Genomic DNA, 16,521 nt, shown 5'->3' on the forward strand with positions numbered 1-16,521 from the left:
GCAAGCTATCAGCAATGTACAGCCTTGACAACAATTATCTTTGCTTATTGTTGCCAACTGCACACCCTTCGTGAATGATGCAATGTTCAAGGTGAAGTCTCCCAACTTATTATTTATGAAAACACCCTCAAGGACATACAGGCTTTCTGGAATACAAATCTGATATTGGAATTTGAAGCACTTTCTGCAGTTTTACTTTTCTGTTATTATGTTTGAATGGTTTGTTAAACTACCAAATCAAATAAGCATTCCAGAAAGGCTAGTATTTTGAAGCAGTAGTATCACAGCACATTATGCTGAACTGTGTCCGCCCACTGTGCTATTATCATTAATTCTGCAGAATTATTCAAACAATATTTGTACCATAACACGCTGGCAAAAGCCAACAATTAAGTGTTCACTGAGTTGAGTTTGCAGACATTTAATGTAGCCTAATGTAACAACAAATGCGCAGCTTTGCAAGAGGACAGCCAAAATACCATAAAAAGATGCATTAGCTGCTCTGGTAACTGCACTAGTTCTTGTTATTTATACCAGTAACAACATATCTTATTAAAACAAGGCAACCGTTGGCACAACACCAGCAAAGTCATTTGCTGGCGGAAATATGAAGCAGTGTATGTCAGCACGTAGTACAGAATGGCACAACAACGAGAAGTGATCAGCAATGAGCCTTTAGCATGTGAGCACACGTTTGAGAGATTCTTGTAAACCTTAAGGGAGTTGCTTCCGTCACAGCTCCAAAGATACTGATTTGACACATTAAAGTGGACTGAAAACCAAATGACTACATTTTGTTAAGTAGAAGAAAAAACACCATCATGACAACTAACTGATGCATAATATAGGTTCTTGCTAAATAACTACTTGGCATGCTACTTAGGCCATATAAATACCTGGAAACACTAATTACCCACTAACCCAAAGAAGTACACAGTTCATAACAGGGGAGATGTTTGTGTGCCTACAAGTTTTCTGTCCGGATGATTAATTGCTCATTCTTTAAAAATGTCATACCCACTTTTCAGGGAAAAGTTAATATCCAAATATTCAATGTGTGAAAGACAATGAACTACAGCTTGTAGAGGTACTGGTTAATCTGGGACAGTCTAGAGCATAATTGCCATTATATGCCAAATTGTGGCATAGGAACACAAACAAAAAGGTTTTAACTGTAATAATGCTCCTGCAAGTTTAATGCAATAAATTCTTAATATGCGGCAAAATTAAAATAATTAAACATTAAAACAACAAAAGTGAAAGGACATCCACATCGAAATAAATTACTACCGTGTCCCATTTCCATCTAAATCTGCCTGAATAGTTTGTCTTTAGCAATTATTTAGTTGAATATGTAACTAAAAACGTATATTATTTATTATTAATAAAGGGAATTCTAGAAAATGGGGAGCTCCAACTAAGCTGGCTGTGCAAATCAGGGTGGCAAAATTATGAGCGTGCTTTAGTAAATTGTGGAAGCGGCTGGTGTAAATTTCAAAGTTATGGTTTGAGTGTCTGATAGATAAGATTTAGATTACTGACCAACAAATATTTAATGCTGCGCACACACACACAAACTCAAATGAACATATGAAAACCCAAACAGCTGACGTTAGAGCTGGTTGACCTTGAGTGAGTAAGTGAGAGCTCTCTAGTATTTCAAGCTGTCCCTATTTCATTCTGGCTGCCTATGTGCTTCGCCATCTATAGAAGTCAAAGCGCACTGGCCAGCATCCCAGGAACTATTTTAAGCAACCCTTCACTCCTAGCCTCAGCAACACTGTTCCCTCAAAGTATGCTTTGCATACTCCTGTCTGCAATGGGGTACAAACTAGGAAGGAAACACATTTTTACAAAGCATTTTTCATCTATTAGGGTTTTGTAATCAAAACAACTTTGTCCTGACCAGAGAATCAAATCAGAAAAAAATTTAAATATTCAGCTATAACATTACATACTGAAGTATCTACTAAAGTGAAGTCCACAAGGAATATAAGGAAAATGCCCCTCAGCCTATCACAAGTATTATAGTACAAATAACTGGAAAAACTGTATTTTACATATTTATTTGCATTGGCATAAACAAAGCCTGATGACAACTCCTAGTAACCCTACCAAATGACAGTGATAGGTATAATATGGTAAGCATAATTATTATTTTTTAACTTAAGGTTACAATGTGTTGCCAGATAAGTCAGTCAGTGTTTCCCACACATAGACTAATGTGTGGCAGTGCACTTCACTATCAACACTGGCCGCCGCACATTGAGTTTCATTATTATTATTTTTAAATGCAATTTAAAACACGTTCTTCTGAATTTCCTTTCCCTGCTCTCCTACGTCTCTCAGTCGCCACACACACACACACACACACACACACACTTCAACAATATTCACAAAAAATATGAATTGAATAATGTGTGGGATGAAACGAGAATGCAATAATTAGATGCATTTTTCCACTGGGTCAAAGCAAGTATTGTCTTCTCACTTTAGTCAGTGAAGAAAAGCTACAGTAAATGCAAATAGAGCCAGAGATCAAATCATCTATTTTCATCGATAGCATTTTTATTCCTGGCGGAGCATACTGCTGCACTTGCTTAGTGTGCAGGCAGTGAAAATTATTTAAATGCCATGTAAATGCCTTCCACTACAAACAGCTAGAACTGACCTGAATGTGGCTTATACATCCTGCTTACTTCTTCCCGGGCTCAGAAACCAAGACTTGAGACAAAGAAGCATGATCAATTTGTACCACAAAATCCATTGATTTAATCTTGCCAAGCTGTAAGAAATTGTGACCACAAGGCTTAAAATGCAGACATTCCTAATAGTTTTTGCTTAGGACAGAGCCAGCACATATTGAAAGGTCACAACCGGCAGTTAAGTATCTATTACATTCGATGTGTTAAGATCTATTGATCAAATAAAAAGGTGCTAGGGCCAGAGCAATACGGACCACTGAGTCCTCCCAGCAGTGGGTCACTAGCAGAACTGCATGGACGCTGGGCAAATATTGAATGTCACAGTTCATTCCTTGTGCCTTAGGAAAGGTTAAAAGGTGCTCTAAGCGATGTCACACATTTTTATATGCCTCGGTTTTGTTTGACAATACTTTGAACGTCAACAAGAAGTGATATCACCCAACATCGCTTAGAGCACCTTTAAAAGGAAGCTGTAATGATGTTGTAGCTAGTGGGTTAAAACCTAATGTAATTGCCGTTATAACGGACGTTCTCAACTACAATTCCGAGTTGTTTGAACTACAGAAATCTGTTAAGAATTATCTTAATGAATAATGCAACAAGGCCGAAGCATGTAAACAGCGTTGTTTGTTTATTCAGAATGCAATAGATCGCAAATGGATCCGAAAGAAAAAACGTAAAAAAACAAAACGCATTTCTCTGTGAGGGCTTGCCTCGCCCTCAGGGGTATGCTTGGAGAAGTAATAAAAGAGGACATTGAAGGCTGACCATCATCTTTTCTGCCATGGCAAGCCTGCTCTTCATGTGTCTGTTCATCGTCAAAGTCCCCGTTTTTTTTGCTGTCTTATGGCTAGAGATGTTCCAATACCGATACCAGTATCGGTATTGGCTCCGATACTGCCTAAAACGCTGGTATCGGGAAGTACTGGAGTTTATGCACCGATCCGATACCACGTAATAAAGCCCTAAAGAAAATCTACGTTAAAGTAGTTTATTTATGTTCTTTTTCCATTATAACTGACTGTCAAACTGGAGAATAAAAGAAAGTTGTACGACATTCATTGTTTGTGTTTGTTCATGTTTTACAAAGAGTTTAACCTGAGCCAGACAGACAACAAAGATAAAAATCATATCACATCCATACGGGGATTGTAGTATACAGCTGTTATATCATATCACATCCATACAGGGATAGTAGTATACAGTTGTTAAAACATAATAAAATATATGACCCACTGGTATCGGATCGGTACTCGGTATCGGCAGATACGCAAGTTCGGGTATCGGAATCGGGAAGCAAAAAATAGTATCGGACCATCTCTACTTATGGCACTTTTCCATTACATGGTACCTACTTGCCTCGCCTCAACTCTACTCGCCTTTTTTGGTTTTCCATTACGAAAAAAAAAGTACCTGGTACCTGCAAACAGGTACTTTTTTTAGTACCTCCTCAGCCGAGGTTCCAAGCGAGCTGAGGCGAGCCGAGAAGGTGACGTGAAACCCTGCAGGCTACAGATTGGTCGGAAAGAATCGTCACTGATCACTGTATTGCTAGCGACAGACGGCATTTTTAAATAGTTTAGCCAGCTGTGTTTTTTTTTGCTGCTGGAGGCTCCACGCAGAGCTTTCTCCGTAGCATACAAGTGGCATGATGTTTATACTTGTGTGCTGGTGTGTGTGTCAAGTCGCCGTGTGTGTGTGGGGAGCTGGTGAGCGAGGGAGAAGTGAGAGAGTGACGGCGATTAGCTCCACAGCGTGTAGTGACTCTAGAGTCCTGTTCTTTCTGACCACGGTGGGAAATCTGGAGCAGGAAAAGTTAACTATCTTGTTGATTTCATGTTGTTTACGGAGAAGGAGAACCAGGAAATGAGTCAGGGGAAATGAAACGCTACCAAGCCACGCCCACGGCAGTCGCTATGACGACCAGCCAAGCTGAGGCGGTACTAAAATCTGCAATGGAAAAGGGACGCACAGTGCGCCGAGTCGAGTAGAGTCGAGGCGAGTCGAGCAGGTACCATGTTATGGAAAAACGCCAATAGGCGAGCAGCGTGCCACACTTAATGCACTCGACAAAGCCAACACATATGCTGTCACTGCCCACGACTTGTTTAAAATGGTTCCATACCTCCGACTTTCCTCCAAACTTGCTCAAAGTTAATTCTCCTGATTTTTTCTTTACATCTTCAAGCTCCATGTTGCACTTAAGCTACACCATACAGAACAGGATGCCCGGTGTGATGTGTGCAAGTGGAGGAGACGCTGCGCATGACACGTTGCATTTTGTAACTTTGTTGCCTAACTTGTCTAAATTTGTAAATTTGTTACTTAGGCCTATAAATATAGGCTATATAATATTTCTGAATATGACATAGCTTTCTCCCCACCCAATTAGGCTAACAAAGTAATGATTAAAAAAACACAAATGCTTGATACAGGGCCCGGCCCGAGGATAGTGTCGGGAAATATCGGCCCAACCCGGGCCGCGGCAACTTGCAATGTGCCAGTCTGGGGCGTTCTGAAACTTGCCATTTTACACCAATGCGATCAGACGAGACGGTGTATCTCCATGGCAACGACTCTCTGTACTTCCTACTTTTTTGTAGCTGGACATTATTTGTAGTATATAAAAAAATATGTAGGAGTATAGTGAGAAACCTGCTGCAGTTTGTTTCTAAAAGTGATGAAAGGAAAACCTTTTTATTCTCCGATTCACTTTCTTCCAACGGCGCTCCTCTCCTCATTCCCTCTCTAACTCACTCGACCACTCGCTTGCGGTGCCCGTTGAGCCTTTGTCCCAAACGCTGCCATTTCAAACAGCTGGCAGTTTGTTACTGACTTGACCAGCTGACTTCGCTATGAGTTGATTGGCCGTTGAAACAGGTGACGTCCCTTTCGTTCTAAAACCAGCCACTGGCGACGTGACATGCTGAGTTACAGGAAACACCAGCAGCTGGCTTGAGTCGAGCTGAGACATACCAGTTCACACCGCTGCAACATTTCCCTGAAACGTTCTAAAACGATTTTCTAAAACTTTAGTCTGAACTTAGCCTGGGTAAACCCTGACGAACTTCCGGCAAATTTGAGATTTGCTCTGCAAGTCAGTCTGGCGAAGAGCCCATTCAAACCCATTTCCAATGTTCACAAAATTGAGGCACCAATCACAACTGCTGAGGCGGGCTCTACACCAATCACAACCGCTGAGGCGGGCTTTACGTGACGACGATAGCGCAGCGACGGCGAGCAGCTTTTTGTTTACATTCTACATGACGGCTACCAAAGCCGTGCTTCACGTGCTCAGCGAACTGCAGGTCAGTGTGACATATGCCGATTTCATGCCGGTCAACTCTACAATTAACTGACACCATAAGTTATACGAGTTACAATTCTCACGCACAGCACAGTCTCTTTTTCCTTTCTCTAAACTTTTCCGCCGTGTGCGGCGCGTACCCGCTCGCGGTGTGAAGCGCATGTCCGCGCTATTCTCCCACATGTCGGGAACGTCGTGAATTAACCTGCAACATTTCAGCTGTTTGGGAATTCTTCAGCGCGTGTGCAGAAGATAACAAGTTTGCAATATGCAATACCTGCAAGGAGACAGTAGGGTTTGGAGGGACCACACCAAAAATCACTTTTTTTTTTTAGTGGATGTGAAAAGCGTCACCCGGATCGTTGCTCTGATTGGTTGAAGGACTATCCAATGCGCCCAGAGGCATTTGAGTGGCGTCCGTTGGTGACGCCCCTCTGGAAATGAATTGTCAATGAACCTTTCCCAGACCCACTCTCAGTTACAGCTGAGAAGGGTCTGGTGTCAGCCAGGCTAGTCTGAACTGGGTTTAACAGTATATTTATGTTTGGAATGGCATTCGGTAATTTCTCTCCCAACCTCTCTTATCTTAATCAACCAGCTCACACTATGTATTAATGTCAGTCTTCAAATATTTGCCTATCCATTTTTTTTCCTATCATAACATAAGCTCTGTAATTCCTCTCAACTCCTAAGACCAAACAGCTTCGCCCTAAATGCAAATAACACCAGAAATGTCCACAAAAGTCAATTAAACTTAATCTTTTCTTAGAGTTTTAAAGTCTTCCAGAACACAGTTTTCTTTCCCAGGCAGTAGGGACACGAACAATGAGTTTGTACTCTGCTAGTAAACACAGCAGGGTCACATTTCAGAGTGTGTGGTATGTGGCCCTTAAACAGGCAGGATGTTGTGCAGTATGGCAGACATTTCCTTGTTTTGTTAGGGGAAGTACATTTTTTAACCCAACTATGGCGGTCTGGACAACAACAGAGACTGAAATGAGTTTGAATTGCACTGAACTCAAACTTGCTTTCTGAAAATAAATTTGAAAAATAAAATCTCTTTCTTCTTTTTTTTGTACTCACCTATAGTACCGTGACTGGAGGTACGTGGAGCACACCGCTTTGGACACATGACTGGCTGAGCCAAAGTCTATCACCTTCACCCTGTAGGGTTGCCTCACTGGGTCCACCAGCATGATGTTCTCCGGCTTTAGATCTGCATGAATCAGACCCATGCTCTTCAGCTTTTTCAGAGCCGTAGCTACCTGCTGTAGCACAGGTCTGATCACTTTTAGGGGCAGCGGACTGAACTTATTCTGCTTCAGGAAATCGTACAGGTTCTGCTCAAGCATCTCAAACACCAGGCAGGTGTGGCTGCGGTGCTGGAAGCATTCAAAGGCTCGCACCAGGTTGTGCTCGTCTGCATTCTCCCCACTCAGACGGGCAAGGATGCCAACTTCGATTTGACCCTGCCGTGCATATGAAGGGTGGTTCTTCAGAATCTTCACAGCCACAACCTCGCCCGTGCCCCTCTTCCAGCACTTTACGACCTGGCCAAATGTGCCACGTCCCAAGAAATCCAGCACTTCATATGTATTCTTCATGGAACACAGGACTTCATGCTGTACTACCTGATAGTCCCCATCCCCTCCTCCAGTCCCTCCTGCTGCACCTACACCCTGTTTGGAGGGGCCCCCTCCAGCCCCCACAGCCGCAGGCGCAGTCATGGTTGCGCTCCCCACATTTGTAGTTTGCATCATGGCAGGCAACATTGACAATTCCTCCACAATCTGCATGGTGCTCCCTCGGTTATCCAGCTCCTCACTTTTACGTTTCAGCCCACATCGCTGAGAGCTGTCAGCCAAGTTCAAACCTCCACAGTTCTCTTCTCTGTCACCCTCCTCCTCCTCTCCACCTCCCTCAGCTCCTCCACTGCAACCCTCTCCCCTTCCCCCTCCTCCTGCCCCTGTTGCTCCACTGCTGCCCCCACTTGCTGTGTCTGTCTGCTGCTGCTGCTCCTTGCCCTGCAAGTGGACAATCTCCGCGTCCTGTCGCTGCTGGGCGGCAGCCGGGCCTTGTCCTCCTCCTCCTCCTTCTCTTTTACAGGGCTGCTGTCTCTGTACACCACGCACCACCACTGTCTGCACAGGGTACTCTTGTCCTCCACGCACTTTCACGCCCACTGCCAAGTCTCGGTTCACAAACGAGTGGGCTTGTTTCGTTAGGTGCACAATGCCAAGGGTTCTGCTGTTCAGATAAGTCCACAGGTGTGCCCTCTCATGGTACACACAGCTGCTGGGCTCGACTTTGAGTTTCTTCACACTGCTAAAGGCACTTGTCTGGGTTTGATAAATGTGTGGTGGGTAGAACAAGACTTGTGAGGCCATACCTGCAGAGAAAGAGAATAAAGCAACAGGTTAGTTAGGTCAGTTTCGATCCATTACAAACCATTTTAGCATGTTACATTACATGTTGCCATTTTTAACAAACCATACTGAATAACTGTGGAAAGGGTTATGCAGCACATTCATACCTAACTCCAATATTAAACAGCATACAGTGCAATCACAAAAACCTATCTAGCCGTTACATCATCAGTTGAAAAACCAAAGAACAGTCCAAATTCCCCAGTGTTTTCCTGTCTTTATTTGATTAAGGCCGAGGGGGAGTTTAAGTTGCAACAACAAGTTCAAAACAACTGACAGACGAGACAACCAAATCCCATTTGGTAGTTTTAATTACTCCTACTTGATGACATCACAACTAGGAGTGCACCCACTAACATCAGTCACTCCAACCGTATATAGCAAATGGATCAGGGCAAGATAACATGTTGTAGTGGAGTGCTTGAGAACACCTTCACCATTCTGCCCTATCCTCTGCAAACCCACTAACACCTCCACACAGTGGATGACTAACTTCTCAAAAGGTTTACCTGACCTTTTCCTGCCATTTCCATGCATCCTACTGCAGGTCTCTAGGCAACCAATAGAGAGGAGAGAGGATAAGAGACAGACAAGGAGAGAAAAATGAAGACACAAAGCATCATCAGGCCAACATGTCTAATTACCTAAGACATGGTTCATTTTAACCTCTACCACTGTGTGTGTGTGTGTGTGTGTGTGTGTGTGTGTGTGTAAAAAGCACTACATGTTCATGGAGACCATCACATTTTGATGAAATATTCTCAAACTCATATTTAAAAACTGTCCCAGTGACCTTATCCGACCCTGTCTGTGTGCCAGGAGCCTATGACCTACTTTTCATTCCAGGGTAAATTCACTGTGAGACAAGCAGCTTGTCCACAAGGGTTTCAATACTTTAATCAACAGTACATTTACAGAACCACGTTTTCCTACATAAAAAAAACAAATTAGATACAACTAAATCAATGTTCCGAGTGCTGTGTAAGAAACAGGGTAGTTTTACACATACCACAATCATTTTTAATGCCTTATATCCCCCTCGTTAGTCTAAAAATCTATCTAAAAAAAGGACAACATAAGCAAGTCAGGTTTGGGCTATTAGTGCCCCTGTAGAGTGCTGAAATAAATACCCCTGAGAGACAACACACTTGTGTTGTGATAACACTAATGCTGTGAGCAGCCCCTTTGACTCTATTCTGAGCAGTTAGATAAGTTCAACCTATTCCCTTGACAGCTCTTTGCACAAAAACACCCTGTGTTACTGTTTGACGACACTGTTTACCATCTTCTCTCTTCAAAAGAATTTATCAAATTATCCCAAGCAGGGCTCAAAAGGGCAACCATTTTGGTTGTGAATGAAAACAAAATTGGATGTGCTCCACGGGGAAATTAAAATTGGCCACACTTACAAAAAAATATATGTCCTAGCTTTCCAGTCTAGAAGGCCACCACAGTGACAAACGTTTTTATTCTATACCCGATACAGCTAAAAAGGATTTGTAATGGTGTGTGTACGAGACTGTATGGTAAGACGGTTTTAATTATCATGTTGGTATTGTTATGGCAGCTGGCTGGGGCTTTTCAGTATGCCGTTTGCATGTTCTCCCTGTGCCAGCTTGGGTTTCCACAGTTCAGAAGGTTGGATGAATTGGAGACTCTAAATTACCTGTGGGTGTGTAAGGGAATATCTTGCCTGTCTTTGTCTGCCTTTATTTGTTAGCCCTGAATTAGACAGAACCCCAACTCTCACACAGTGTGTGCTGGGAAGAACCCAGCAAGCCTCTATTATTCATTACAGCCACTATGGGTACTATTTGAGAATTTCCTAAATGGAATTTTCAAAGAAAATACACTGAGGCAGTTAGCAATTACAGTAGCACTTTTTGCTGTTTTGATCTGTACGTTTTATTTATTTATTTTTTTCTATTCTCACGCTTCACAAATATAAGGCAACAGCACGACAGTAGCACATGGTGCATTTGGCTATGTTGGGAAGAAACTATGAGAACTTGATCATGCTGGTTTGAGAAGGACTTGATCTTTTTTGCTGTCTGGGTCACTCCTAGAATCAATTTTAACTGTTATTGAAACATTTAGGACACACACAATGCTTACTTGACATACAACCCAATTGTCTGGCCAATAACCAGGTTTGTGTTTGATTCTTAAGACAGTTTTAGGAGGGGATGGGTTTTTCTAGCCTCGTGAGACCGTCCTGATCTCGCGAGCTCCAGTTTTCCACTCGCAGATCAGTCTGGCATCTTGAGATAGAGCAAATTTGGAGCCGTTCGCCAAACAACTGACCAATCAGCGTTGGTTTTGAGGCGGGTTTAGGTGTGACGCAACAAGAAGCGACCGTTAGTCTAAACAACATGGCAGCTTCCACGGATGAGATGAGCGTAGCTATCGTGCAAGTTTTATCCAAATTAGAAAGTATTTCTTCATTGAAAGAAGAGCAAAAAATAAAAAATAAAAGGCACTGGAGGCTTTATTGGAGGAAAAGAGGTTTTGCTCTTCTTACGACTGGTTTCGGCAAGTGTTTGATCCGATTGGTTGATTTGGCCCGTCTATCACCAACATAGGTGGTGATAGACAGATGGTTTATCCAATCAGCTAACCAGTATTTTCGCCCCTTCCCAAAAGTTCTCCAACGTAAAGTTCCCAGATGGATATGCCGAGCAAATGCGAAGCGATCCATCTGGCGGAGTCGGGTTAAGGTTTTTCTACTTTAATTTGATAGTTCATAAAGATGGTGAGGGGGAACCATGCTTCTCACACCAGGCTTCCGTGCACTCGCAAACCTCTGTAATTATGTAACTGCTGACCCGTCGTGTGCCGCTCTAAATTTGAAACATCACAGTCCACAGCTGCGCCAACTGTGTGGCTCGCTGATGGCAATTGGCTCGTTGATCTGTGATAACCAATCGTTTTCTCTTCTGCCTCCTTTCAAAACACATCAACACATTCTTAAAAACAAGAAGAGAGGAAGTAGAAAACAACACACATGTAGTACAAAAAGGCAAAACTCCAACAGTAAAGGTTTAAAAAAAAAAAAACATTAAGTTTAAGTCTTTACACGGGAATGTTTTAGATTTGTCTACAGCGGCCACTACAGTATCGTAGAGTAATGGAAACTCCCACACGGAGGAGAGCGTGACTCGCATGAGTATGCAGAGCTCAACTATTGTAGATTGTGCGCACATAGCCGCAGAGGAGATCCTGCACGGGTTTCCGCGGGAAGAATTCAGAAAGCACACCCAAACCAACTTAAAGACACTAAGTGCAGACTCTGCAGACAGAGATCAGTCCTGGGAAGCATTCTGTCCGTCACCTTAGAAGCCAAGCATGTCCTAACCAAGTGCACACCACTGTAAACAAGTCGTATTCATGTTTCAAACCTACCATTTCTTTTATTCCTAAACCACGCAAAAAAGTGGACTACATCATAATATTTTCTAGAGGATGGGCCCCAAGGGGTTTACTTGGAATAAAAAGTTCTTCTCTTATTAATCAAAAATCTACACGGCAGGACTACCACATGGAGTTTAAAGAACTGTGTTTCACTATTTAAGTATTTGCTGCTAATAAAGATTGTTGATACGGAAGAAAACATGAGGCAAGTTGCATAAATACTAAAGTCATTTAGCAATCAATATTGCAGAGTGACAGTTAAGCGTTTTCTACAGTTCCTCCACATATTTTTCATGACTTACACATGTAATACTACATGTACTGTATAGTACTGTGAGTTTCTTCTCAGTGCCTGGGGAACGGAACTGTTAATTGGCTGGTCTGGAGATGGAAAGCATGCTGTCTGGTGCCAGAGTCCCTAGACGGAGGGAGCCTGCACTTGGACCACTCACCAACTGAGCAATCATAACTAGATTTAAATACCAAGCTTAGTGTAATAAAACACAAATTCAATTTAAAACAAAACTTAACTTTGGCAATGGTTAATTTACCTGGCCACACAAATACAATCACTTAATGGTCAGGAGAAGTCTGACGCAAGGATGTAAAGTAGGTAGGGCTGGAACGATTCCTCGAGTAACTCGAATAATTTGATGACTAAAAATCCTCGATGCAAAATGATTAGCCTCGAAGCTTCGTTTAAACAATGTTACAAACGTATCGCTCGCAGTGTTTCCGCACGGATGATTATTACTGCCGCACACCGGTCTGACGCTGCTGGCGACACATGCCTTGAAACTGATGGCGCAGTTTACAAAAATTAGAAAGAGAGCGTAAATAGTGAGGGAGGGGCTAAGAGAAGGCTGGAGAAAACGACAGAAAGTGTCAAAATTTTGGAATCGGTTCAAACGTAATTAAAACGAAAACTCTGTACAGTGTGTCTACTGCAAAATCGAACTAGCTTACCACAATAATAGCACGACGTCAGTGCTTCAGCGTCCTCAACAGAAAACATTTGAGTCTAACTTAATCATCCATTCCACGAAGCGGACCCGACAAAAGTAAATCACAGAGTCGTATGGACGATTAAACTACTCCAAACACAACTACCAAAAACAAAGACAAGAAAATACGTAGTGGTGACTACAATTTGATCTAAAGAGCCAACTTGTTGACTATCCCTTTGGAAAAACAGCTGATTGTTGCGCACAATTTTCTCTTTATCTCTCTCCACGGAGAAACAGCTGATCAACGATCTACTAGCGTAAGTGTAACAGAGCTGTGTGACATTGTAATCAAATCTATAAATGAAAATAGGTTAAGTATAACTTATATATACTTATAAGCCTATATACGGATCAGTCTCAGGTTGAAACTTGTAGTTCTGAAAGTTAGGCTAAGTTGCACAACTTAAGGTAATGTTTATTAATGTATGCCTTAGTTTGAGGTTGTTATTGTATTTCAGAAAATGTTTTCTTTAAAAACAATGTAAAATGGCACTTAAATGCACTTCAAATAGTTTAGTTTTTTGAGAGATGATATTGTAAGCAATGTAGGCAATAAAAATTTAGCTTTTTCCAAAAATTAAACCAAACTATTGCATATTATTGCTCTTCAATAACACAAAAGTATTTCTTATCCGATTAATCAATGGAATAATCGGTAGAATACTCGATTACTAAAATAAATCGATAGCTGCAGCCCTAAAAGTAGGCAGCCTTTGCTGTTTCCAAAGTATGGCAGGTGCTGCTATTATGACCAGTGAAGTCAGATACTCTCTTTGTCAGCCGTGAGGCTCCTCCTGTGGCATCGCGTTGCCTTTAAAGCTGTAGCAGAACCTTTACAGCAACCTTGAGTTGCTAAGTAATTGCTCACAGTTGAATGTTTGACCCTGGTCTACTCCCATTAAACTGGAGAAGAAAATAAACACTTGACACCTGTCCACAATGAACACATGGTTAACCAACAAAAGTGCCTTCAGACACAGAAATAATAGTAATAGGTGAGAGGAGGAACAGGTGATTACAGTCACGCCATGTTGTTGGGGGAAAACCAAAGTCATCTTTCAACCCCATTTTCACCCTCATCAGTGAAAAATAAAGGCAGTAATCTAATCTACAGTCAAGGGTTATGTGTAAATTTACATGGCATGTAAATTCGAAAGGCCTTTAAAAAAGTAAACCATTCATATAAAATATAACATGCATCAGTGGGTTTTTATGAACTGCTGTTATGTGAATATTCACCTGAATACATATTCTTTACTTTTTGTGCTGTCCGGTGAAGAAAAGGTGCAGTTAAATGGTTAGTGACGGTAATACAAATACACTACTGATTTGTTTACAATAGAAGCTGTGGAATATGGCACTTCAACATCACTGCTTATCCCAAAACGTTTTCCATCTGTAATAGTCATAAGTGAGAGACAACAGAACCCAAAACCGAGTCAGTGTGCTGTACTGACACACACACCCTTGACGCAAGTCAGTTAGAAGCCGTCGAACCTATTCATCGCCATGTGGCTTGATTTTACAGCTAACAGTGATACACAGTGTTCTTGCTGTGATCAGTGCAACTTTGACATGTGAGATGTAGCCTACTTTTGCCATTCTACAGCATATCAAAAACAGACACATTGAGGATTCACACTTAGTCAAAAGCCAGATGATTGGGAGACCAGCTCGGGTAGTTCTAGGGCTGCACAATTAATCAAGTATTAATCATGATCACGATTTTGGCTTCCCACAATTAAATGAACATGATCATCACGATATCACCGTATTCAAATAAATACTTTGCAAAGATTGTTTGCCTAGCATGCTTTAAATGTTTTTCAATTTAGGTCTCAGGGGTCATCCACACGGAAACGGACGCAAACATTCTTGAAACGATGCCAGGGGAAAAAAAAAAAGATTATTTTGGTAAGTGTGGACGTGGTCTTAGTATGCTTCAACCAAACTAGGTTGCACAACGTATTGTAGGATTGGGGTCTGGTTACATGCTCTACCATATAGAGAACAAACTCCTCAATTTGGCTACTCGTGATTTTAAATTTTATTCACCCACAAGACCCAGAACATCAACAACACATTCGGTTATTTATGAAATAATACATTTAGGTCTTCTTAACTACTGCTCAGTTCAGATGATGATACCAAATGCAGACTGTGAAAATGAAATAAACCACATCAGTCCCTCTCCGCTTCCTGCTGTTGCTATCCCTCGATTGTTAGGCAGGAGTTGCTGCCTTTACTCACAGTACCACAACTTCATTACACGCTGTGGTGCTTTGCCTGTGTCTCGTGAACATGATCTTCTGCTCATTAGATAAAAAGGCCCCCTATTTTCTAAAGCATGTGACCACACGGTATTTCCACTGTGAACTTATGACTACCATTTAGAAGTATCCTCCTTGTTGGATTACCTAATGCCTGTTTACAGGAAATATACTTTACAGTTGACTATTATACTAAAAAGGGATAGTAAATGCTGTTTATAAGCAACGCAAAAGTACCAATTTCACTACTCAACATGGTGATATCACACCATCATGGTGCACTCTTTATTTGATATATGTAAAGCACTGATGCATCCTCTTTAAATACACTTTGTAAATATAGAAGAAAGTTTAGATACCAAGCACAAATGGGCACAGATTAAAAAGACAAGAGGCCTCATGACCCCTGATACTGGCCATTCTTGCTTTCTGTCAGGAAAATATGAAAGATACTTGATGTAGCCTATGCCATATGTCCAGCTGAAAAACCCAACATTTCAGATGCCTAAAATTAGAGCTGGGCAATATATCGATATTATATCGATATCGTGATATGAGACTAGATATCATCTTAGATTTTGGATATCGTAATATCGTAACATGGCATAAGTGTTGTCTTTTCCTGGTTTTAAAGGTTGCATTACAGTAAAGTTGTCATTTTCTGAACTTACCCGACTGTTGTAACTTCTATTATTTGCCTTTACCCACTTAGTTATTATATATACATTACTGATGATTATTTATCAAAATTCTCATTGTGTAAATATCTTGTGAAAGCACCAATAGTCAACACTAAAATATCGTTGCAGAATCGATATCGAGGTATTTGGTCAAAAATATCGTAATATTTGATTTTTCTCCATATCGCCCAGTCCTACCTAAAATCGATGTAGGTAAAGTTTCACTAATAGGCAGATGTGTACAAAGTAATGCAATTTGCATTTATAGACACCAGTCGATCACCTCTATCAAACTAATCAAATATGTTTAAACAGCTGTCACCACGTTGCACACACTGAAATACTAGATGCCCAAAGCCGTTTTACCCTAACCAGTTATTTCTTACCTCACCAGTTTCCGGACAAAAGCATCTACCGTGTTATTACAATCCAGGGCTCTGACCAGATCGCTGGATGCATATAGGTAATTACGTACTGCCTGCTGGAATAGATGTTTATTTTTTGGGATGTTGGACATTTTCCACCCATCACTTTTGTGATTCATGCAAGTTACCACACAACGCATTCTTGTTATGGTGCTCTTCCCATAAACTCTCAATTATTCTGTTTTGTTTACTGCCTCATAGCTGTACGCATCTCTCAAGATATCACTCGAAAACCAATCTTTAAGTTGTCCACAATGCAATACAGATAACCAGCTGCCCCAAGTATAGCG

General features: G+C 41.5%; 1 protein-coding gene across 3 annotated transcripts in view; it reads right to left on the bottom strand.

Moving 5' to 3' along the window:
* Nucleotides 1-16,521, bottom strand: part of hipk3b (homeodomain interacting protein kinase 3b) — a 49,646-nt gene that overhangs the window by 31,007 nt on the left and 2,118 nt on the right. For all 3 annotated transcript variants that reach the window (XM_028574334.1, XM_028574323.1, XM_028574344.1), the window contains exon 2: nucleotides 7,096-8,401. In XM_028574334.1, coding sequence (XP_028430135.1) covers nucleotides 7,096-8,401 — 1,306 coding nt within the window. The remainder of the gene's footprint in view (nucleotides 1-7,095; nucleotides 8,402-16,521) is intronic.

This window comes from Perca flavescens, chromosome 1, assembly GCF_004354835.1.
Source record: "Perca flavescens isolate YP-PL-M2 chromosome 1, PFLA_1.0, whole genome shotgun sequence".
Lineage (NCBI taxonomy): Eukaryota > Metazoa > Chordata > Actinopteri > Perciformes > Percidae > Perca > Perca flavescens.